The 27,478-nt window shown below is 31.1% G+C and overlaps 1 protein-coding gene across 2 annotated transcripts in view; it reads right to left on the bottom strand.

Annotated features, from left to right (window-relative positions):
• Window positions 1–1,829: 1,829 nt before the first annotated feature.
• The window catches only part of LOC111627058 (uncharacterized protein C7orf50 homolog), a 27,575-nt gene continuing 1,926 nt past the window's right edge, over window positions 1,830–27,478 (bottom strand). Inside the window, exons 2-4 of one of the 2 annotated variants that reach the window (XM_023370607.1) lie at window positions 23,563–23,719; window positions 6,037–6,108; window positions 1,830–1,848 (exon numbers count right to left, since the gene is read on the bottom strand). In XM_023370607.1, the coding sequence (XP_023226375.1) occupies window positions 6,044–6,108; window positions 23,563–23,719 (222 nt within the window). In that variant the 3' untranslated portion in view covers window positions 1,830–1,848; window positions 6,037–6,043. Of the gene's footprint in view, window positions 1,849–5,973; window positions 6,109–23,562; window positions 23,720–27,478 lie in introns of those variants that run through there. The other variant, XM_023370606.1, reaches the window with a different exon arrangement.

The raw sequence follows: 27,478 nt of genomic DNA, 5'->3' as shown, positions 1-27,478 counted from the left end.
CTGATACGTGAGAAAACCCCTCTGAGGCTCCAGCTGATCTATGCTTTCTTGATCTCAGCTGATTCTGCCCATACTGACAGGAGCACAACAGTGACTGAGTGGATAAAACTATTGGATATTGGTAGTTAGTCACTGATTCGCACGTTACTAACTGGCAGACTACATGCTGTTTTACGGATTTCCTTTACGTTTTTAGTACTTAAATAGGTACCAGTTTCCACTAAAAGTCCTCCCAGGAGGCATCCCCTTGACAAATCGCTCATGTGTTGCATTGTGTATCCCACAGATTATGTAAGCTTTTTAGTCAATTTTGTGGATTTACTCGGTTAAACGCAGAAAAATTGTCGATGGTAAGTATCGAGTAGTCTATATCCAGACTAAAGTGTCCACAACTATTGCCCATCACTACAAAATGCAACACTTATCACAGCCATTTTCATTACATTAGCAACGGTTATCCATTCTTCAACTGTTAGTTTCTTCTTTGAATATATGTTTTTTGAAAAGGATAGGATAAAATACTGAGGTAACACTGACAGTACAAACTGTTTTTATGCTATCATTTTATCTTCTTTCTATCTCAATTTATTACATATTTTATCATTTTTAACTCAAGTTTTCAAGATCAATTTCTAAAATGGTCCCACATTTTAATAGTATTGATATTCAAATTATATGAATTGCTTTCTTCAATTAAAGATTTTGAATTTCTTACAATTATTATAATTTTATTTTCTAAAATAAAAGACATATATGATATACAAAAATTTAATAAAATTAAAATTAAAAAATTAATTGTAATCATTTGGAAATATACAGGTTATTTTCTAGGATTTCCTGAAATAAAAAAATAATAATTTTGATGTGCCATCTTTATGTTTACCTTTATTAAGTTTACTATAATTTCCTCTTTGTGTGATGAATGAAGTTAACAATTCATTTTTTATAAGTGTTTTCCCAACACACTGGAAAAAATAGTTATTGCTTTTTGGAATTGTAATTATAAAAGTTGCAAATGAAAGAATGAAGTGCCATTTGTTTCTGACAAAACCTAAAAGAAATTCAATGGAATAACTTCAGGTAATCTTGGAAGGCATGATAAAACTGCTTCACCAATAAAATCTTCTAACTCTTTCTTTTCATTTATAACCAAGTGTTGTCTAAATATTGATTCATCAATTTCCTATTTCAATCTGATTCCAACAGGTAATCAGTAATGGATTATATGATGGCAACAATACAAATAGCCCACTACCAAATACATAAACACTTGTACACTTGTATTTAGCTAATGTGTAGCTTCTGCTACACATTAGCTAAATACAATACTAAATAAATACATAAATCACATTGTAATAAAACAATGTGAATAAAATACTGACTATCTGGATTATCTTTAAACTATTGGAAATTAAATTTCATTCAGACAGAACTTGTGATGTTTGAATCAACTCTGATTACATTCTTCATCAATCTCAGTTCATCACCTCTACCTGAGAACATTCTAACCTGGTAGGTACCTGAGACTTAGATGTAGAAAATGTCTTGGCTTCATCCAAAATCTCTCCTTTCCATTTTTCTGAATTATCATCCTGATTTAAAAAAGAAATCCTGACTAATCAGGAATATGATGGTCCAGGAAAAGCTTACATCTACATCTGTTTAATTCAAATCCAGGTGGCCATCCACCCCATCCAATTGGTTCCACACTTTTCTAAAAGAGGAAGAAAATTGTGACCATTTCACATCTAGATTGACATTTAAAGACAATAAAAACTACCCTTTTCCTTATCTCCATCTGGATGTAATGTTTCCAATGGTTCTCAAATGGTCTTCTCTAAGAGATGGCTAAATGTGGCATGTATATTATANACTTTGTGAAAGGGAAAAAGTTCTACACTTAGAAACTTCGAAAGAAGGGATTTGGCCTGTACTGTCCGCGGGCCGCATAAACATTGATAGGGGGCCGTATGTGGCCCGCGGGCCGCAGGTTGTGCACCCCTGGTTTAATACTAAAAACATAAGAAATTATTATAAAATGAATATAAAGAACATTGTAAAGAATAAATGAACATTTAACATGGCATTTCCTATGATGAAGCTAAAAGAAAAGGAAAGCAATGGAACTGGGTGTATTCAAAATCTCAGCATCAATACAGTAAAATGCTGCTGGAAGTGACGCAACTGCTGGCGTTTTCTAGACAACACAAAATGCTAATTGCCAGGAATTTCTGTAGAGATAAACAATAAAAATGGCAAATGATGTGGACTTCCATGTTATGTTAAATTTATTTTTGAACTTATTTAATAAGAACAGCTTAATGAAAAGTGAATATTTCAAAAAGAGAAATAGGATAAAGACTTTTAAAATTTCCATAAGAGTTTTAAATAATTAAATCAATCCTAAGATTACACTTTAACAACTAAAAAGAATTATGTGATGTCTTACGTAAATATACTAATATATTAAAATAATCTATTAATGTACTAACCAAATATTAATTTATTCAGGGTTTATTCATCAATAAATAAATTCAAAATTGTTAACACAAAACAGAGCTCTTACAAGCCTCATGGTGGCTGCCATCTTGTTTGCTGGTGAATCAAGCACTCACTGAAAAAGATGCTTGCAGTTTTCTGGAAGCACGCTGGCAGAAACTGGAAGTCATCTGAGATTTTGAACACAGATGCTGGCTACATGCTGAGATTTTGAATACACCCAATGTTTGGCTAGACATACAGGATGATGCTCACACAATGAGAAACAATGTCACACTGAGCAGGAAAACGTGTGGGTCGCCCTTTGTTTTCACAAAATTAGCAGCGAGGTCACATGGACATGGTGACAAAATCTGAGGCAATCAACAAAAACCAAGACAAACTTTTCACAAAAAAAATTGACGAAAACCAAAACTGACGATAACTGAAGTCAACGAAAACAGAGGCATTACTGTATTGGTCTAAAAAAAATCATGTAATTAGCAACAGAGAAATAAAGAAGCATAGTGCTACAGATTGCTAATTATGACATATTATCAATACCTCAAATCTAAGATGCACCCTATTTTCAGAAATATTAAAACCAGAAAAAGTGCATCTTACATTTGAGAAGAATTAATCAAAAATCCAAGAAGACTTTTGAGGAGAGTACAAAGATTATCTAGAAAATTACAACCTCCATCAAAATTTGTCACTTACAGTTCACAGAAAGTAGCAACAACTGATAACTTTATTTTATAAAGATCCAAAAGCCTGGAAGATTAGTTAGAGATTTGTATTCATAATTCTTGACACAAAGTACAAAACTGAAATATTATCAACAATTATATTCAAAAAGATATATTTCATCAAGAAAGCTTGACAAAGTTTTGAAAATTTCTCTAAATCTAAAATTTTATCAAATTAAGTAATCAATAAAACAAAATTCAATATATGCTCTATCCTTTACTGATTAGAAAATATTGGTTCATCACATTGCTTTAATAAAACAAAGTTCAAAACAAAAAAATTAAAGAAAGGTTGTGAAGAACTATTCTGACTTTCATTTATATTTTGAAAGAAATTATCTTGATTATCTTAGAAAGAAATCCTACAATATAAAGTGAATCTGATTAATTAAAGCTTCATTAATTGAAATTATTTTATAAATCAATTCCTTTGAAATTCATATTTAAATCAATGCTTAAAAAATACAGTTTATTCAAACTTTTTTTAGAATAAATTTGAATAATTCAAAGCTAGTGTAGCTTATATTTTCAAAATNTTATTTTCTAAAATAAAAGACATATATGATATACAAAAATTTAATAAAATTAAAATTAAAAAATTAATTGTAATCATTTGGAAATATACAGGTTATTTTCTAGGATTTCCTGAAATAAAAAAATAATAATTTTGATGTGCCATCTTTATGTTTACCTTTATTAAGTTTACTATAATTTCCTCTTTGTGTGATGAATGAAGTTAACAATTCATTTTTTATAAGTGTTTTCCCAACACACTGGAAAGAATAGTTATTGCTTTTTGGAATTGTAATTATAAAAGTTGCAAATGAAAGAATGAAGTGCCATTTGTTTCTGACAAAACCTAAAAGAAATTCAATGGAATAACTTCAGGTAATCTTGGAAGGCATGATAAAACTGCTTCACCAATAAAATCTTCTAACTCTTTCTTTTCATTTATAACCAAGTGTTGTCTAAATATTGATTCATCAATTTCCTATTTCAATCTGATTCCAACAGGTAATCAGTAATGGATTATATGATGGCAACAATACAAATAGCCCACTACCAAATACATAAACACTTGTACACTTGTATTTAGCTAATGTGTAGCTTCTGCTACACATTAGCTAAATACAATACTAAATAAATACATAAATCACATTGTAATAAAACAATGTGAATAAAATACTGACTATCTGGATTATCTTTAAACTATTGGAAATTAAATTTCATTCAGACAGAACTTGTGATGTTTGAATCAACTCTGATTACATTCTTCATCAATCTCAGTTCATCACCTCTACCTGAGAACATTCTAACCTGGTAGGTACCTGAGACTTAGATGTAGAAAATGTCTTGGCTTCATCCAAAATCTCTCCTTTCCATTTTTCTGAATTATCATCCTGATTTAAAAAAGAAATCCTGACTAATCAGGAATATGATGGTCCAGGAAAAGCTTACATCTACATCTGTTTAATTCAAATCCAGGTGGCCATCCACCCCATCCAATTGGTTCCACACTTTTCTAAAAGAGGAAGAAAATTGTGACCATTTCACATCTAGATTGACATTTAAAGACAATAAAAACTACCCTTTTCCTTATCTCCATCTGGATGTAATGTTTCCAATGGTTCTCAAATGGTCTTCCCCAAGAGATGGCTAAATGTGGCATGTATATTATAAAACTATATTTTAAAAATAAGAAATTGATTTGTGCAAAGATTTATTACAACCATGATAAACTAATAGCTAGGTTAGACCTATAGAATAGCAGTTATTATAATCTACAGATATTTATAATTAAAATATATTAATCTATTTTTAATTTTGTACACAAAGTGCACCAAAAATATTTTTCACATTTTACAGTGTGCCAAGAGCAAAAACTAAAAAATTGAGACCCAATATCTATCTAAAAATTAAATATTACTTGAAGGAGTCCTTTATTTCAATAGAATAATAAAATTTTGAAATAGCATTTGTTGGAATTAATTATATTATTTGCCAATTATTTCCATATGAACAGAATTAATATAGGTATCCTTTGTTTAATATTTTCATTTTAAAAAATTTATTTGTAGTAATAATGTCATGTTTGACTATATAGTATAAAAATTATTCCTTTTATATACATTGTAAAATGTACATCGCAGCCATTATTCAAACATGATTGAAATTTTAAAAAAATTAGAATTCTGCTGTATTCGATCTATAGAATGATTTTTTTCGTATGTGTTCCTGAAGAGGGCTGATAAAACTGTGACCAAAAAAGTTTGAACATTAGCGAGGTTGAGGCCAAAGTTTTAAATGTGAAAATGTGTATGTCGGAAATTCAGTGCCTCTTTCCTGTAAGCCTAGAAGTTTGACAATGGTGTTTGGAATGTCGAGCATGATTCCACTGACTATCCAAACACCATTGTCAAACTTCTGGGCTTACAGGAAAGCAGTGCTGAACGTCCAACATACATGTTTTCACATTTAAAACTTCGGTCTTAACCTTGTTAATAAATATTTGTGTATTTTATGCTGGAAATTTTGTGTTTAGGTGTTATTCTGTTCATGTATAGTTCCAGTTTACTTGTGCAGTTGGTGGTTTTTTTTGTTTTATTATGTTTTGTATTCTGTTTTTTGAAATATCTGTAAATGTATCATCAAAATGTTTTTAACTTTTAACAGATTAATAGATTTACAATACAGATTTTACAGAAATTAAAAACATTTTGATGTAAACAATGAAATGAAGCACAAGTAGAGAAAAGAATAAATATTAAAAGGTTTTATGAAAAGTTTTGTACATAATTTTTATACATACAAAAGAATTATACGAGAATCTGAATCAACATTCTTGCTCTGTTATATTTGTACTCTTGCAAATCCTTTGAACCTTTAAAAGAAAAATTTTCATAATTAATACATTACACATTTACAAACAGAATATATATATTTATAAATAAATAAGCAAATAAATTAACTACACATACACTCATTATATATATATATATATATGTGTGTGTGACTTTGAATATTGCAATATTGAAATAGAATTGAAGCAGAGCCGGAAAGAAAGAAGTGATCCCTGCACCTGTTAGGCACAAATGAGACAATTCTTCTACAGTACCTAACAGACACAGACTGGTGAACTTTGCACTTGACACTACAAAAGAGGTTATCCTTGTACATTCAGGCCATGGGATACATGATTCTTGCAAAGAGCAATCAATGCGATTGCTTTATTCTTGTGTTTTGTTCATTTTACATACTATTTTCCATTAGGTACATGCAATACTGTTTTTATTTTTGACTCCTAGGCCTAAATTCCATTACGTATGCTTGTGACATCAGAGAGCATAGACATTGTCACTGTAATACCTTTGTATATTGAAAACAAAGTCATGGACTCTTACTTTTATTTTCTTAACTCTGTTATCTATAACGGAAGGAAAGTATGGCAATCAGTCAAAAAATGACCACCTTAAGATTTTTACATTTTTGAACTTAGGGAACCTTGAAATGTCAAAAAATGCAAAAACATTCAGTTTTTTTTTTCCTGTATGTATGACTGTTAATGTATGTGTGTGTGACACAATTTTGTTCACCCTCTTTGAATCTTAATAACTCCTGTGCTTTCGAAAATTTCTGAAATTTTGCAGGAAGGTTTGTATATTAGAAAGATTCATGCTGTTAAATTTTGGTAGTTTAAGATCAATGGTGTGGGAGTAGAGGGGTCAAGTGTCATATCTCTAGTAGGGCCAGACTTAATGGCAATTTTACTCTTTATTAGCATTTATAATTTTTTATAAAATCCATTCCTACCCTCAAACTTAAGTTTTTTGCCATTTTATAATAGTTAAAAATGTAAACAGTTTTTTTAAAATAAAATATTGTAACAAATAGTGCTACCAGAATTTTAAATGTTGCCAGGAAAGTTAAGTGATTCATTGCTGGATTTTTTACATTTAAATGGACCCACATTACATTTCTGGATTCCTTGTTGCAATTAATGTAAAATGGCAGAGTTTTATCAAAATCGATCCATTAAATTTTGAGAACAAACTAGATTCTATGAGCCTGTACAAGACATACTAGTGATTATGAAATATCGCAAAGCATGTGTCACAAAGCAATATTGCATGAATTGTGTGACTTTGTCGCATGATTCATGTGATATTGCTTTGTCACACATGCTTGTGAAATGTCCGTATATCTCAAAAATGAAGTCATGGATCCCAATTTTTTATTGCATTCCACATTGCAATTAATGGAAAATGGCAATTTTTTATTGCATTCCACATTGCAATTAATGGAAAATGGCAAAGTTTAATCAGATTGATCTACAGTAGAGCATCGATTATCCGACTCAAATGGGGACTGGGGTTGGTTGGATAACTGAAAAAATGGATAACCAAAAAGTATGAAAAAATACATTATTAGGATAGTATATTAGTATATCCCATGTATTTAGTATATTAACATATATTAGTATATCACTATTAACATACTTCGCGTTGAACTTTCATCGATGTTAAGCCTAACAAAATTTTTTTTAAATAATAATTGTCACTATTGTATCATTATAAATTATTTTATTGCTCACAAAACAAACGACCACTCATAATTAGAAAATTAAGCCTCATTTAAATACTGGCCTCCCTTTCATGGTCGAGCCAATGTTGCCAGTTAAAACACGCAAAAATTTAAGAAAAATAATATTTTTCTTAAATTTTATACATAGCCAAATACTGTAGGGCCACATCACTAGCGGACATTTGAATTTGCCGACTAGAATGCAGTCGGTTAACCAATGTGACAGTTGATCAGGGGTCGGATAATGCTCTACTGTATCTGGATTTTGAGAACAAAAACAATTCTGTAAGCCTCATAGAAGCCGCTCCGCTTCAACTAGTTTCTCGTAAGCACATTTGAAAATAAAAAAACAAACAAACACGTATCTATATGTACAGTGCAATAGAATAGTTTAATAATAGAAAAAATACGATAATCCAATATTAAAAATATAAAATGAAGAAAGAAACCTTCAGATTTGATACACTTTCCTATACAATAAATACTAAATTATAAAAGTAACTTATAAATATCTCAGATAAAGGAAAGGCATCTTGTAAAAACTAATCAATATTACTTAAAAAAATATGTCATATATACTTGAATATAAGATGCCATCAAATCTAACATGCTCCTTAATTTCTACTTGCTCATATATAGAATTTTGTTTTGAAAAATAGACAAATTTATGTAAACAGAACTAATTCTGTTGGCATTAATTAGTTCAGTATTTACTGCATAGTAAAGTAAGTTACTGAGCAATAAATACCACTGTCTTCTGTGGCATCAAAGCCTCTTCACTATCAATGTTAAAAGTCTTCTGAATTAACATTGAATTTGATATTCACATCTTTCCATAGACAATCATCATCATTGTTTGAAGCATCAGAAATGCAACATTGATACAGAAAAGACATTGTTCTTCTGTCAATCCAACAAAAAGTTGTATTTAGCCTTATTTATTTACCTGCACAAAAGCATATAAAGCAACAGAAATGCAACATTTCTTGAAAAAGAGCTACACAACTTTTTCTGCAATTTTCATCCATATAGTAATAACATTACTGTAATAGACTAATGAGATTAAGCTAAGTTGACCTTTTAAATGTTTACTATTACAGATACAGTGTTCAGTTTTCATTGATAATCCATCCGAAAACAATCAGTGAAATCCAAAACCATTGAAAACTGAGGCAATTACTTCCATATGAATCAATGTAAATCCAATTAATTTGTTCTAGACACTCCAAAATACATACCAAAACACATTTTATAGAGAATAAATATAGTGTTTAATCAGGGATGCACAACCTTTTTTGAAGAAGGGCCAAATTAGGATTAAGTTTACTGACTGGGGGCCAGACCTCCAAGCGATTAATGCGATGGCTGAGATTGGATGCTGGCGGCAATCTTCTTGATGTCTGGTGTAATGGCAGATGTTGAAACCACCAGCAGATTTTCCAAATTCTCGTTGGTTAACCTTTCCATGTTTTGCACTTGTTTAAATTCATAAGCGAAAACGCTTGTTTGCATACATAGGTACTGACAAACATGCTTGCACAAAATCGAGCATTGTCTTTCAGTTTTGGAAATGATGTATCTGGCAGTTCTTTGTAGAATGTGAGGAGATTAGAATTTTTAAACTGTGATTTCAATTCATCACTGCACTGGATGTCTATCAACTCAAGTTGGACATCTGGAGGGGCATCTTCCACTTTCACATCAAATGGAGTTGAAAAAAGTTGCAGGTAGATCTTGTATTTCTGGAATTCACCAAACCTCTCATTGAATGATGTAAGGAGGGTGTTAACTTGGTCAGAGTAATCCATCTTCATATGTGGGTATTTCTCTTTCATGGCCTTGCAATGTGGAAAGTGTGTAAAGTTCTCTGATTGCATGTGGGACTTGAAAAGTGATAGTTTGGTCATAAATGCATTGATGTTACTTGTCAACTGAGAAACAAGTTGCATCTTTCCCTGCAATCTCAAATTAAGGTCGTTTAGATAAGCAGTAATGTCAGCAAGGAAAGCTAAATCACACTGCCATCTTTGTCCCTCCAAATTCCTTGTAGTGTTCCCCCGTTCTTTGAGGAAAGTGATAATAGGCCCCAATAGCTCCACAAATCTCTTGAGGACTGTTGCCTTGCTCAGCCAACGAACTTCAGTATACGTGGGCAGGTCAGCATAATCAGCATCTATTTCTTCAAGAAATGATGTGAAGAGTCGATGGTTGAGTCCATGACGGCGGATTAAGTTCACAGTATCATAGACATCTTTCAGCAGACGTTCAAATCCCAGCTTCTTTGCACAAAGTTGCTGTTGGTGAATTATGCAATGATACTGGACTAACTCCTTTTGCCTGTCCCCAAGGTGGTTTTTCAGCAAGGTGACCATGCCATTCTCACATCCAACCATAGATGGTGCTCCATCAGTGGCAATGCTGGATAGCTTGTCAAAGTCCAGTGCTGATTTGTTGCAAACGCTCAATAAACCAGTAAGTAAGTCAGCACCAGTTGTATGTCCGGAAAGTGATGCCATGCCAAGAAATTCTTCATTCACAATAAAATCTAGTGAAACACTTCTAATAAACACAATCACTTGTGCTGTTGATGATATGTCAGTGGATTCGTCCACAGCCAAAGAAAAATAAGCACAGTTTGCAACTAAAATATTAAGTTGGCCAGAAATGTCTGATGCAATTTGCGAGATTCTCCGTTGTATCGTCATGCGGTTAAGACTGATTGTTTGAAAACACTTTGTCTTCTCAGGACACATCTTCTCACTTGCGATGATAAGACACTTTTTTATCATATCGCCATCTGTGAAAGGTTTCCCATTCTTGGCTATTAAAGCAGATATTTCTAGGCTGGCTTCAACAGCCGCATCCAATTCTCCAGATTGTTTCTTGAACACATTTTGTTGGCTGATTAGTGATCGTCGTAACGATTCGATTTTCCGTTTGCGTTCCGTACCTTGCAGAAGGAAATCCTTGTGTTGGCTTTCATGATGTCGCTTCAGGTTGAATTCTTTTGGCACTGCTATTGTTCCATTGCACAAAAGGCAAATAATGCTGTTGTTCTGTTGCACAAAACAGTACTTGTTAGTCCACACTTCCACTTCTTGAAACTGATGATTCTCGCGATTGACCTTGCGTTTAATGCCCGGCGCCATACTGTTCACTCTGCAAAACAATGTCTCATTGTGCCGAAAATTCTGAGGCCCGCAACAAATCATGTTTGAGATAAGGCAAGCTAGACTACCACGTGCTTTGTTCTGTATCCACTCTGACCAAAGACTAAAGAGGCGGGGACAGAAGACTATTACGCACACGTGGCCAGGCAGGTCTTAATTCGTTCGACCCCTGTCCGGGCGTCTCCACCATTTCTCAGAATTTGTGAGTCAGATCGTCAACATGCCAGGTGCAGGACACTAATCCATCATAAATGTGGTTACCATTCTTACCTAAATTATATTTATGGCCCGTCAGTTTTACCCCCGTGTTCAGAAATGAATCAAAAGTGATTAACACAGTGCAGTGGAAAATCTGAATATTTTAAATATAATTATTAAAATTGCGATATCTCGTTTCAAATTGGCGCTAGAATCAATCTGTTTTTTTTTTTTTTTCTGTCCTAAATATATCACAGTTTACGACTGTTAAATTTCAAATAAAATAAAAATTAAAAATAATAATTTAATTTTAAATTTACGAAAAAAAGAATGTAAAAATAAAAGTAAATAAAAAGTTCCAATTAATTTACTACTTAAATAACCTAAATATATCTGTTTTCTTTCAAACAAAAAAAACCGCAGCTTTCTAGCTACACGGAATCATTTTACAACCCTCTTTGTTGACAAGTTTATGGCTTGACGCGGTTTGTAATAATTATTAAATCCAAAATATTTTAATGCAAATGGCTTCCTTTTAGTCGTAATGACTCTATTCCAACTACAGTATTAATTTTCTTGGTCCAACTTAATAATAATAAATTTGATGTGAAAAATTTTTTTTCTATTCTTTGTCTATGGAGAGATATTGTTGTAAATTATTGGTTTTATAGCTTTTTGTACATTCCTTTTTGAACTCTGGTTAGTTTTTTTCTAGTTTGAATGACATTAGGTTGACGAATAAGCGTCTTTTCAGAAAAGATTGATTCAAATTCGACTATACCAATCAGAATCTAGAATGTAAACAAATGCTAAAAAATCGTTATTTTCATGGTTTTTCAGCGCTATTTTCACTTATTTTTGTTATTTGACGCTATTTAGACGAATAAGCAAGTTTTCCGAAACATAAAATTGAAAATTTCCCGCCAAAATAGAAACTTCCTAATAACATCGGAAATGACGTTCTAACATCATTTTATTCTATTTGATTCTTCGAAAAATCGTTATAATACTATGTATTAAACTTAAAATATTCGATATCTAAACCAGAAAGTGTTAGCTAGAAATAGACTTATTTATAGAACAACCCCCCATTTCTCACCCCAGGGAAAGTCATAAAACAGTTGGGTGCTAATGACTTTGTGAAAGGGAAAAAGTTCTACACTTAGAAACTTCGAAAGAAGGGATTTGGCCTGTACTGTCCGCGGGCCGCATAAACATTGATAGGGGGCCGTATGTGGCCCGCGGGCCGCAGGTTGTGCACCCCTGGTTTAATACTAAAAACAATAAGAAATTATTATAAAATGAATATAAAGAACATTGTAAAGAATAAATGAACATTTAACATGGCATTTCCTATGATGAAGCTAAAAGAAAAGGAAAGCAATGGAACTGGGTGTATTCAAAATCTCAGCATCAATACAGTAAAATGCTGCTGGAAGTGACGCAACTGCTGGCGTTTTCTAGACAACACAAAATGCTAATTGCCAGGAATTTCTGTAGAGATAAACAATAAAAATGGCAAATGATGTGGACTTCCATGTTATGTTAAATTTATTTTTGAACTTATTTAATAAGAACAGCTTAATGAAAAGTGAATATTTCAAAAAGAGAAATAGGATAAAGACTTTTAAAATTTCCATAAGAGTTTTAAATAATTAAATCAATCCTAAGATTACACTTTAACAACTAAAAAGAATTATGTGATGTCTTACGTAAATATACTAATATATTAAAATAATCTATTAATGTACTAACTAAATATTAATTTATTCAGGGTTTATTCATCAATAAATAAATTCAAAATTGTTAACACAAAACAGAGCTCTTACAAGCCTCATGGTGGCTGCCATCTTGTTTGCTGGTGAATCAAGCACTCACTGAAAAAGATGCTTGCAGTTTTCTGGAAGCACGCTGGCAGAAACTGGAAGTCATCTGAGATTTTGAACACAGATGCTGGCTACATGCTGAGATTTTGAATACACCCAATGTTTGGCTAGACATACAGGATGATGCTCACACAATGAGAAACAATGTCACACTGAGCAGGAAAACGTGTGGGTCGCCCTTTGTTTTCACAAAATTAGCAGCGAGGTCACATGGACATGGTGACAAAATCTGAGGCAATCAACAAAAACCAAGACAAACTTTTCACAAAAAAAATTGACGAAAACCAAAACTGACGATAACTGAAGTCAACGAAAACAGAGGCATTACTGTATTGGTCTAAAAAAAATCATGTAATTAGCAACAGAGAAATAAAGAAGCATAGTGCTACAGATTGCTAATTATGACATATTATCAATACCTCAAATCTAAGATGCACCCTATTTTCAGAAATATTAAAACCAGAAAAAGTGCATCTTACATTTGAGAAGAATTAATCAAAAATCCAAGAAGACTTTTGAGGAGAGTACAAAGATTATCTAGAAAATTACAACCTCCATCAAAATTTGTCACTTACAGTTCACAGAAAGTAGCAACAACTGATAACTTTATTTTATAAAGATCCAAAAGCCTGGAAGATTAGTTAGAGATTTGTATTCATAATTCTTGACACAAAGTACAAAACTGAAATATTATCAACAATTATATTCAAAAAGATATATTTCATCAAGAAAGCTTGACAAAGTTTTGAAAATTTCTCTAAATCTAAAATTTTATCAAATTAAGTAATCAATAAAACAAAATTCAATATATGCTCTATCCTTTACTGATTAGAAAATATTGGTTCATCACATTGCTTTAATAAAACAAAGTTCAAAACAAAAAAATTAAAGAAAGGTTGTGAAGAACTATTCTGACTTTCATTTATATTTTGAAAGAAATTATCTTGATTATCTTAGAAAGAAATCCTACAATATAAAGTGAATCTGATTAATTAAAGCTTCATTAATTGAAATTATTTTATAAATCAATTCCTTTGAAATTCATATTTAAATCAATGCTTAAAAAATACAGTTTATTCAAACTTTTTTTAGAATAAATTTGAATAATTCAAAGCTAGTGTAGCTTATATTTTCAAAATAAAATTTGAAAAGAGAAAGCAGAATAAAAGTCAACTGATGTATAAAAGTGAATTTCTGAATTCCCAAAATGTGTGGGTTCTGTAAACTCCTGGAATGTAAGGAAAATTGTCACATTTTAGTTTTACCAATATTTCAGTCTGATAGTGAAGTTGTTTAGCTATGTTTTTACAATGCCTATGCGTGAAATGTACACAAATTTATTATTAATTTAAAAGTTAAAATGATTAAAAAAATAAATTGCCTTCTTTTATTCCTTTCTTTTTAAGAAAAATTACCTAAAACTTAATTTTAAAAACTCATTTATTTTCACATAGATTAATGTCTTGAAATTGCTTAATCATCATTAGAATATTAAAAATTACAATATTCAGAAAGGCAGCTGCCTTTCTGAATATTTATTGAATATTTATCAACATTTTTTTTTAGAAGAATCAAATCTTTTTTCAGAAAATTATATTCCATTGTTTCTTTTTAAGTTGTTTTCTTTTTTAAATGTTTATAGAAATAGGAACATTCTATTCCAACAGCTAGATATTTTTATGCTTTTAATTTATTAATGACCAAACCCTTAGATCTAAATCATTAATTTTCTGTTTGATGTTAAGTAATGATTTGAAACTCTAGGCAGGGGTCATTAATGGTCTTGCATTTTTCCCATAAAGTTTTACTTTTTTTTGGTACATTTTACAGCTTATGTTTTTCATTTGCCCATAAGAAAATTTCTTCCTTTTCTTTGCTTCTGCATCCATACATATCAAAAGATTTCATTTTAAAACTGCCAGCATTTTCAAAGCTAGAATATTCTAGCTTTGAAAATGCTGATAATATATATTAAAATTGCAAGAATTTGTCAACCTTAATGAGCTGTATGAGGAATTTTGTGAGTGTAAGAGGTTTCTTTATCAAAGTGTTTAAATTATCAAGGCAATGATGTTGATAAGTGGCTGCATTTTTTTTCTTAAAGTTTCTAAGAAAAGTGTTCCAAATATAAATAAAATCATTGTGTTTTTACCAGGGCTGTGGAATTAGAGTTGGAGTCGGAGTTGTGGAGTTTTGGTGTTTTAGCCAGAGTCGAGTCATCAAAAAATCCGCCGACTCCGACTCCTTTTTACTTATCAACTTGTTACATATATAAAACGGAAAAGTATTGGAATCATGTCAAATTTGACTCTCCAAGATTTTTTTGCAAATCTACACATTTGGAGACCTCCCGAACCCCTCAAAAAAGTCAATAAAGGGGAAAAATTCGCAGGCATGTGTGTGTTGGCGTCTAATTTGTTTAATTTCTTTATTTTCTGTTCTGAGATATTAAACAATATCTCAGAATGGGTAAAGTTTAAGAAACGAAATGTGGCACTGTAGCTTGCGTATAAAGGGGCATTAATACTATTAAATTTTGGTTCTTAATTAAAAATCGACAGGGTAAAGACATAAAAGTGGTCATGTGTCATATCTCTTAATGAATATTTTACTCATTATTAGTGTTCAAAATTTAAAAAAATAAAATAAAACTCGTCTCTACCCTCAAAGTAAGCTTTTTTGCCATTTTATAATAGTACAGTAAAACCAGTTAAGATGTTCTCACCTAAGATGTTAGAATGTATATGGGGACAAGATTTAGTTCAATCACTTTGACGCTTAATAATTAACTCCTGTGTTAAATCATCTGACTCTGATTCTGACCACTCTGATCACAGAAATTATTAGGCTTCAAACAGGGTGAACAAAATCATGCCCTCCACACACAGTCTAACATCCACACATATAGAAAAAACCTCGAATCTTTTGCATATCTCAAAATTTCAAGGTGTCATGAGTCCAAAAATGTAAAAATTTGGGAGGGGTCATTTTTTGACCGAGCGCTACACTTTTCCTCTGTTATATATAACAGCTGGAAAAGTAAAAATTATAGAATACATATTTANGGGGTCATGAGTCCAAAAATGTAAAAATTTGGGAGGGGTCATTTTTTGACCGAGCGCTACACTTTTCCTCTGTTATATATAACAGCTGGAAAAGTAAAAATTATAGAATACATATTTATATATTACTTAGAGAAGTCTTTTAGCTTTGGAAAAAAGTTTCTATCTTTATTAGAACTCTATTTATTGAATATTTTATTCTGAGGTCATGTGATGACATCAGAATTTCCAGGTCACTTTCGGTAACAAGTCCGCCCCTGGTCAGAGTCGAATGGTAAGGAAAAGTTGGAGTCGGTAGATTTTTACGTGACTCCACAGCCCAGGTTTTTACTAAGTATTCCAGGCTCTAATACTTTCATAGAAAGAGTTATTTTCAGTAATGAAGAATAAATACACAGATGTTAGAAACAGGAGCCATCCAGAGCTGATCAAAGCAGAACTCCAAATTTTACACAATTTCCCTTTCACTTGTAAGCAATTTTATCAATTTTCAAAACAGGATGAAAAATTATTAAGAGCAGCTAAACAACAACAGAAATATTAGGAGTAAATAACATGTAAGCTAATGTAAACAATGTTTTATAGACTTTAATAAAATGCTTGATCTGTGGTAGAAAATCTTCCCTTTTTTCTGAAAAATATTTGGCAACTCTACTCATTAATAAATTAAAAGCATAAAAAGGTCCAATTGCTAGTACATGACAAATTTCTATAAACATTTAAATAAATGAGCTACTTAAAAAGAAACAGTAGAATGTAATTTTTTTAAAGAAAGACTAAATGTTTTAAAATTAAAAAAAAAAATTTCTCCTTTAGCTGTTTCTGTGAATATTTATTATTTATAGCATTCTAATGATGACAGATTAATCTCTCAAAAATACTCAATGTTAAAATAAATGACTTCTTAAAAATAATCTTGAGATATTTCATCTTAATTAAAAAAGTGGGAAAGAAATTAAAAAGATAATGTGATCTTTTTGTAGAAAAGGGCTGGCAGAATTACAATTTAATAAAAAGTAAAATACATCACAAATGGATACAAGTCCAATTTTGCTTGCCATGTCCATTTGTGATGTATTTTACTTTTTATTAAATTGTAATTCTACCAGCCTTTTTCTACAAAGAAATATTATAATTTTAATTGTGTTCGGATTGTCACCTGCAGACATTTTAAACTGTTTTGCATATTTGTGCAGAGGCATAGCCTCTAAAGAAAGGTTGTCTCTGCAATGGAAATGGTTGTTCCTGGTGATTGGACATGGCAAGCAAAATTGGACTCGTATCCATTTGTGATGTATTTTACTTTTCATTAAGATAATGTGATATCATCAAAGAACAAAAGTACCACTGAACACTAGAAAATTGTATATAAGTAGCTTAATTTTCCAAAAACAGATAATTCAAAATTGTTTGGATTCCACTAACATTTGAATTTAAAAAATTTAACTGTATCTAATTTAATAATGATAAATTTCAAATTGAAAAGCTTACTATACAATGTAAAAGTATAAAACATGCAAAGAAAGGAAAAGAGATATAAATGACCCTAGCAGGAATTTGAAAAGAATTATTCTAGATTACTCTTGATCTATCAAAATAGAAAGAGCTTCTATAGCCGTAGCACAAACAGCACTTGACATATGTACTGTAGACAACTATTAGAAAATATGAATATATAGACATTATAAAGAGAATAAATATATGAATTTGCTAGAGCAGTCCATGAAAAACATGCATGAGAACATATAATAGATCAGAAGAACAAAGTAAAGCTTTATAATTGAAAGACAGTCAAATTTGAGATGCTTACCATTTTTAAATCAAGAAGTAATTCATAACATAACTGATATACTATGACTTATAAAACCAAATATACTATAAAAAATTTCAAAAATAAAAGTCAAGCCTTGAAAAATGTTAAAGTCTGGAACACAAAATACTTTGAAAGTATCAACCTTTCTTAAGTGATTGACATTATCAATCAATAAGTTAATTAAGAAATTAACAACAAACACTGGACTTTAAAGGCATTTATGGTGTGTTTGTAATAACAAACATTAAAAATGACAAAATAAAGTCAGAAAAATTACACAATAATTTATGTTAAGTGAAAAAACTATATTTACTAATTCATCCATACTTTCCTGTATATATATAAAAAAAAAATTATTGGGCTGTAACTTTCAAAAATTGTAGACCTATAAATTCTCACTGGCATCAGTTTGTCCTTCCTTAATCTTGAGAATAGAGTTAGATGGCTGAAAATTGAGATCAGATATGGAAAGTTTTGGGGTAGGAGGTGCCAATTAACTATATCTAAACTTCCAGTGCCAATCTGAAGTCACATTATTTCAATTCAAATATTTTCCCCTGAACAAAGTTAATAGATGATTGGTATGACTCTATTGTTAAAAGGAAAAGTATGATGTATAGGGGTAAGACACTATTAAAATTCAGAACACTGTCACAAAAAATCGCAGCCTGCCACTGTGATGATGTCACAATAATTGTTCATTTAAGATTATATTACCAAAATGCAGTGGTGATATTCAGCGGGTTCGCACAGGTTCGGCTGAACCCGTTGTTAACATTTTCAAAGTTTTCTGAACCTTGTTAAACACATGTAACATTTCTCAATGGTTTTTGATTCTTTTAAAAAATATATTAAAATATACGTATTATACTCTGTAACACTACTAAACTAGAGCCTTCTGATGCACCATTTGAGCAAAAAAAAAAAAATTGTTAAGGAAAAATTTTCTGTTAGTGAACCCTTTGTTAAATATTTCGAATATCACCACTGCCAAAGTGGACTTTCACTCACACACAAATTACTTTTTTATACAATGATTAGTCTCATAAAATCAATTTTTTCAGATTTATATTATTTTCAAACAAAATTCAAAAGCTGCTTATACTGTGTATAACTTCTTAAGGATAATGTTTCATAATTTATTTAGGAAAGTTCTATATTTTATTTTATTTTGAATTAAAATTTTTTGTGCACTTATTATCTTAATCTTTTTGTTTTAAATTCTGTTTTAATAAACTTATTTTTCAGAAATTTTTGTGTGATACAGTATTGAATAAGAATGATTTAAACCAATTAAAACAAATTTAATTTTTTTGATAATCTTTTGAAATGTAATATTGATTAAAAAACTGAAAATAAAGTTAAGAATTTTGTTTGATTAGAATCTGATGAGGACTAAAATGATTTACTTATTAGTAATCATAATAAAATTACTGGGAATAATTTTGATTAAAAAAGTTCAAATATAAATTTAAACTGAAGGAATTTTTATCACTGATATTCATTAATTAAACCTTCTCTATTTTAGCCTTTCTAGCTCTTAACCTAACAGTCATTTTTATTTACAAAAAAATACATTCTTAATTCTATAAGACATTTCTGGGATTAATGTCAAGGATTGTACCGGTACATAGTATTCAATATACAAAACATCAGAATGTTATCATATTTGTTAGCTCTACTATTCAGTGCATGACAAAGGATTTTATAAAAAAAATTTTAGTTTAAAAATACAACATAGGGTATGTTAAAAATTAAGATTAAATTGATTAGCAGCTATAATAAATATAGTTAATTAATTTAATCGTAATTTACATTGAAGGTTAGAAGAGTTATTTAATATAAAAAATTAAGTATAATAAATGAGTAATAATTCAAAATAAATAAAATATTATAAAAAAAATAGATTATGTCATATTCCTGTTTAATACATATACAATTTTATAATTGTATTAATGTAGTTTTACCAATAACAATGTACTGGGTGATTCAAGACAGCTGTACAGAACTTCACCAATGAATTCCCACTACAAAATGCAACAAAAATATATAACAGGAGCCCATGTGATTTCAAGATATTAGCCTGGAAAGATCCCATCAGTATCATACCAACAAAGAGACAATAGGTACAAGTGTATGATTAAAAAATAACTTTATTTCTTACACATTATATATAACTGTTTCATGCTCATAGAAATTGTTTAAAGCATCCTCCATATGTTGTCACACATGCCTGTAACCATTTTCTCAATGATTTTCTAATTTGCACAAAAAGGCCAGACATATCAAAGGCAGCTGTAATACATTCCTAAAGCTTCTCCAATATTTGTATATGAGTTGCATACATAAGCTGTTTAAGATGGCCCCATTCAAGGAAATTCAGTGGATTAAGTCAGGGTAATGTGTGAGCCATGCTCTGGGTCCTATCTGCTGATCTAATGATGTCTGAACTTCAAATGTACTGCACATATACTGCAAGGCTAATGTATGTTGATGTGCCATCATGCATGTACTATATGTAGTGTCTTGTAGCCAGTGGTAAGTCATCCAACAACAGAGGTAAATCCTCCTAAGTAGTTGAAGAAACTGCGGATAAGCCACATCAGTCAGTTTCTGCTCTATGATGTCCTGAAACACACCCACCCATATATTCAAACCAAATTGGTGCCAGTGTCTTGGGTTGATGATTCCTTGGAGATTATCTCTTATCATAGATAGACAACTATGATAGTTGAATATCTTGTCTATGTTGAAATGGGCCTTGTCTGTGTAGATAACATGGGCCCAGAATTGATAAACCTTTGTATAGTACCTATTGACAGAATTGACAGTGAGGGATATAATTGGCAAGCATCAATACCTGTACTTGCTGTGATATGGAGATAAGAACATTGTCTTGCAACAATATAATAAGAACTTGTGGAAAGGTCATCTTCCACCATAGACAATGTTTGTTCCTTGACTGCAGGGAACCTACCCAACATCCCAGAATACCTTCATGTGATGCCTTGAAAGATTCCTCTCATGTAATTGCTGATGCATTTGAGCAAGCAGCCTTGCAATGGCACACAAACCTTCAAGTACAGTTGGTGTGTCTTCTAAATTTCTGTTGGCCTTCCCTTAGTGCAGTGGTTCCCAAACTTTTTGATTCTCGGCACCCTTGCTAAATCCAGATTTTCCCAAGGAATCCTATGTCAAATTCTAACAAATGCAATTTGCTAAAAAGTAAAATAGCCAATATTTTTTAAATTAAGTAAAATTATAAAAATTTTATAGCATTTTGTGGCACCCCTATGATAAAGCATCACGTGGCACCCTAGGGCGTTGTGGTGCACACTTTGGGAACCGCTGCCTTAGTGAAAGACTAGACCAGTGATTCCCTAACTTTTTTTGAGTCCAGCCCATAAACTTATACCCAAAGCCTCCCAACTGTATCCCCAATGCTCCCTAACCCACTGTGACTTTCTCTTGTGTGAGAAAGGCATGAAAATATTCTTAGAAAAGCTTTTCTACAAACCTCACACTGTTCTTACTATGCATTGTTCTCCATATCTGGAAACCATTAAATGCAATTTTTCTGCTTACCCGTTTTAACTGCTTTCAGGGGAAAATGCTTAAATTGAAATAACATGACTTCCAGTTTGTAACAGAAGTTCATATACAGTGGAACCTCGCTTAATGAGCAAAACAAATTGTAAAAAAAAAAAAATGACTCACTTAATGACCAATGTTTTGCATAACAAGTGACGAGGAGAGGGAAAGTCCCAAATTGTGCACATGCTCCATCAGTCTGTGTTTAGCACTCATTCCGTTAACATCTTAGTGTCGCTTGTGATCACACATTTTTCCAAACTTGTGTTCACACATATTACATATAAACATCAACAACCATAGCCCATTATATAAAAAACACGCCAAATGATATGCCATATTCTCAGACTATGTAAAGGCTACAATTAAATATTAGAAATTAATTAATTTGACTAGAGGTAGGCAGTTATGCTGCCATCTCTAGTCTAGTATTTAGAAATGTCTAAATTAAAAATTAATTATTTATAATTATTAAATTTAATACGAGACGGCAGCATAACTGTGTACCTCTAGTCTAATTAATTAATTTCTAATGGAAAGGTTGGGGCTGAAGTTTTCATCTCTAAAACGTGAACGTCCATTATTGAGCACAACCATATTGTAAGCCTAGAAGTTTGACAATGATGTTTGAAACATCAAGCATGATTCCAATAACATTCAAAACATTGTCAAACTTCTAGACTTACAAGATGGCAGCACTCAATATTCAACGTTCACGTTTTAGAGATGAAATCTTTGGCCACAACCTCTAATATTTAATTATAGCCTTTATATAGCCCAAAAATTTGTCATATCTTTTGGCATGCTTATCAGACATATTATCTGTGATTTTTTTTTGTTTTCTACAAATCAAATTTGCATTTCAGGTTACCTCATTCTGCACTAGAAGGAAGATGATAATGATTCATGCTCCTTAACAATGTATATTGTATAATTTTCTTTGAATAAATGTTATACATAAAATATTTGAGCATTTTTTTCAGTATGGAATGCATTATTGTATTTTACATTAATTTATATGAAAAAAACTCTTTTGTTTAACAAGTGTTTTGTATTACAAGTAAGATTCTGGAATGAATTATGCTTGTTAAGTGAGGTTCCACTGTATAGTTAATTGGGGCCACCTGCTCTAATTTTTACATAGTTGGTCTCAACTTTCATCTATCTAGCTCCATTCTCAAGATTAAGGAAAGACAGACAGTGGGAATTTATAGGTCTACAATTATTTCAAATTGCAGCCCAATTAAAACAGAACATATAGATTTAACAAATAGGTAATCATTATAGGGGAATACTCTATTTACAAAATTCTGAAGGAAATAAATGTAAAAGACAAGAAGTAGAGTGAAATAGCATGAAACAAACATTTTAATTCATTTAATATTATAGTATATGAAAAGAAAATATAGAATTATGTAACAAAAACAATCCTTTGAGAATATATTTTCCCATTAAATTGGAAATAATTATTATGAGTGACAAGAAAAAGAGCTTCTTGCAAGTGTAGAACATGTGATATTGGGTGACTAGTATTAAGGAATAGAGTATTTGCCAGCATGACAGCCTCAAGATGCGGGACAGACGGAAATAAAGAGATGACATCGACTTTGTAAAGTCAGTATGAATTAGAGGGGAGGTTTAGAGTCGGTCTGAATTAGTAGTTGGTATTGTAATAGTTAAATGAGTAGTCGGTATGAATTAGAGGGGAGGTAACTATCCAGTATCCTCTCATGTATATACGTTACGTTGATGATGTGTTAATTGTGTGGGACGGCTCCAATGAGGGTTTACAACAATTCACGCAAATGTTAGCCTCCATTTATCCTTCAATTAATTTTACTGTTAAAAAACAAAAAAAAAATCCTTTGAGAAATTGAATTTTATTACTTTAGTTGAAAATCAAATTTATGAAAGATTAACTAATTCATGAAGTTTATCCCTTCTAAATTTCATTTACAATCAGCTAGAATTTCAAATGCTATAGTTATATATAGAGATAAATATGTATATATATGATATAAAATAAAAACTTACAATTTAAATGTGTTTCAGTATCTGAAGTTTCATTACTTTCTGATTGTCTATCATATTCTTTAATTATATCTTCAGCCTCTGATAATATTTTTGCTCTTAAATTACCTTGGATATTTTCTAAATATTTTAATAATATTTTAAAATCATCATCAGATATCTAGAAAAGAAAAAAAGAAAAATTAGAATTATTTCTGACAATCATTCAAAAGTAGAAATGTAGAACTGCATAGCTATATTAGAATGAACAACTTTAAATCCATTAATTAATTATAATTGAATAGCAAATATTTTCAGCTACATTTATCTGCCATCTTCAAATTCAAAGAACAAAACAAAAAATTTAGTAGTTATAGACTTGAATATCAGATATGTAATTCAAATGTATGTATATCAAAATTGAAACTTAAAGATTAATTAAAATTGATTAAAAACGTAACAAAATTAATATATGTAAATAAGATTATAGGTCAAAGAAACTTAAATCTGTTAGAAATCTATTTAGAATTATATATAGTCTACTGTAAAACAGCTTCCATGCATCAGACAAATAGTCTACATCAAAATAATTGCAGTCATGCTCCTTATGCTATTTATATACCCATAGTCTATACATATTGGCAGATACTAAAGTAATTTCTGAAGATCCCTGATAAATATGACTTAAAATTTTGATCAAATTTTAATAACTTGTATTATATGTTGTTGCTTATTCTTAAAACATAAACAGCTTAAAACATAATATTCTTCATTAACATTAATTATATATTAATACTACTTAGATCTTTCTATTTATTAATTATTGAATGTAATTTTCAAAAGAATAATGTTATATCTATATTAAAATTTATTCTTCTAAAGACTACTATTGTAATTTAAGAAATTTAAATATTTTGTTAGTATATTCTAAATTCTTTATTAGATCATTTTTAGCTTTTAAAAGTAGAGTGGAACCTCAGTATACGACCTTAATCCATTCCTAATGTTTGGACTTATACCGAATAGGACGTATACCAAACCAACCTTTCCCATAAGAAGTAATGTAAAAATAATCAATCCGTTCTCATGAAAAAAAATGGCTGGCTTTAAACACCTCACTTCCTGGCTAGTTCTTGCTTGATTTTTCATGAGATCAGCATGTATCTTTTTAGCTTTCTCGCAAATAATTGCTTCCGATACAATGTCGCCAGCACACTGTTTTTCAGTTATCCAAAGCAAAAGCAATTTCTCAACATGATCTAATGTCTTCGATCTCTGTTTAGAAATTGATTGAACTCCTTTCCCAACGTTAGCAGATTTAATAATGTCTTTATTTTTCGCGATTGTCAATATCGTCGTTCTCGGAATACGGTAGGCAACAGTTAAATCTTGAACACGCGTACCACCTTCATATTCCTCAACAATCTCTTTTATCAATTCCATTGTGATTCTAGTCATTTTTTTTAGTTTTCTGTTGCTTTTCATTTGCCTTTTAATAAAATTTTACTTACAAATTAAAATCAGAAGAAATTTAACAAAGTTATAAACTGTGGCACCGTGAACGTCTAGTCTGGTCTAGTACACCAATAGTGCTACTTGTTCATAGATGGCGCGTATAATTGAATTAAGTCGTATACTGAACAAAATTTGTTTCGTCCAAGCAGGAACGTATTCCGAATTGGACGTATTCTAAAGCAGACGTATACTGAGGTACCACTGTATTTAAAATAATAGTTCTTGGAAATGTTAGGTGGGACAATTTTGGCATCTTTACTATACCCTATTCATTTTAGATTCATATGTTTTTAGGTTAAAGTTTACAATCCTACAACCTACTCCTACATCATACTTTCACTTGATGTACAAGATCTTGTTCACAAATGGTATGTCTTGTTTTTAATTTGCATGTTGAAGTGCTAAGTGTACAGAGTTTGTCACTGTACATGTGTGGAGGTAAAATTCTATTGCATTTTAATTCCATTTTTCCAAGATGTTTGAATGTGCGAGTTTAATATTTATATTTGTGATTTTTTTCAAAAAAATAACAATTATAGATATTTGTTGGCTTTCGTGCATGACTGTTGATGTGGTGATGTTGCAAGGAGAATATAAAGAATTATTAGATAAAAATGAACACTACAAATACCTAGGATACCAGTGAAAAAATTAAACACGAAGTGCAAATGTTTTCACCCAAAAACCCTTAAGTAGGCAGTTTGCTTGCCTGACGATGTCTGTTTAACATGGGCGAAAACATTTGCACTTCCTGTTTAATTTTCTCGCTGGTATCCTAGGTGTTTGTAGTGTTCATTTTTATATATAAAGAATTATGCTTGAATGAGAGGATTTCTTTCAATGTTAAATTTGCTGTGAAAATTGGTCTTTTGCCCCCAATAGTATTTGTGAAAAATGTAAAAGGATTAGATCCTTGAAGCCACAAGTTGGTGTGAAACATCCTGTTGAAACATTGTTCTAATAACAAAGTTTCAAAAAGTGTGAGCAAAGGAACTTTTAGAGGTAATCATGGTAATATGAGTTGGGAGAAAATATTTCTCTTTATTTAACATGTTTTATGTAGAATGTAGTTTGACATACACTTGTAATGCTGTAGGAATTAGTCACAGAACTGGAGTGAATTGGGCAAATTTTGTAAGGCATGTAATGACTTGACCTCCATAATTTGACAAGTTTGAAAATAAGTGGAATACGTAAGACTGTCAAAATAGATGAGACAGTAATTTGTGAAAGGAAGTATGAGAAAAGTAGGAAAATGAAAGGAAGCTGTTGGATTGTGAGAGGTGTATTCAGAGAGGACAGTGCATATTTTGTCATTCATGATCTGAAGGGACAATAAATTGGGTTGTATATAAGTTTGTTCATCCTGGGGTGATGATTAATATGAATGAGTGGAAAAGATATTTATATATAGATGATTTGGAAGGTTAAAAAGTTGGCCATAAAACAGACAAACACACTGAGCATTTTGTTGATCCCAAAACTGGAGCTCATACTCAAAGGATAGATAATTTGTGGTTGCATCTAAAGGACCATAAAAATGTTCCTAAGCATTTTGCTGAAAAACTGTCAGATTCATATTTGTATTCTGTTATGAACAGGAAGTTGATAAATGGTTGGCAATTAGTCCAGGCATACAGTTGCACAATATATTAAATCATATAGTTAATGTATATCCTGGATATGGAAGACAACCAGTTTGAAAGGAACCAAAAAGTGTGCCTGAAGCACCAAAAGGTAAAAAGAGGAAGGGTGAAGACAACGATCACGTGGAAGGCACTTCTGCATTTTTAATGAAATGACGAACCGTAATGAATCATGCAGTAAGTGTATTTTGAGTGTTTTTTTTTTTTTTGTTTTGATCACCTACTTTTCTTATTATTATTTTTTTTTAAATTAATCATAGTTTAAACATATATGTGTAAGTTTAGGCATGTTTTTTCATTATAAGAAAATGTGCTGTATGCAAGGTTAGAATATCGTCATGTGATTTTGCCGAGAAAGTCCAGAGGGATATCGGACATGCATATTACATTCCTCTGTGGTGGTGTGGAGGACAAAGAAAGGATGACAAAGAAGTAACCATAAAATTAAACAGGATATTTATTCAACTACAGCTACTTAGTCCTTCGTACACCTGGTTCGTTTACACTAAACACACTTGATCCCAAACTATAGTACGTGCACAAGTTCGAATCCGTCCGACAAAATTCTATATTTTCACAAATAGAACACGTGCTCGCGACAATAAAAAGATTATGGTTTAAGATACTACGACTACTTAAATCTACCTTAATCTAGCTTATATGCTAAGGAAGAAGGGTAAAGAAATTAAGAGATATGAAGAGAAGAGATAAGTATAAAGGACAGATTTTGTGGGGGTACCCGGGTAAACTTGGGAGTCTCCGATCTTCTCTATATTGGT

Source organism: Centruroides sculpturatus, unplaced genomic scaffold (assembly GCF_000671375.1).
Source record: "Centruroides sculpturatus isolate CEXI.00-Female unplaced genomic scaffold, Cexi_2.0 scaffold417, whole genome shotgun sequence".
Lineage (NCBI taxonomy): Eukaryota > Metazoa > Arthropoda > Arachnida > Scorpiones > Buthidae > Centruroides > Centruroides sculpturatus.
This window is presented reverse-complemented; position numbering and strand designations above follow the sequence as displayed.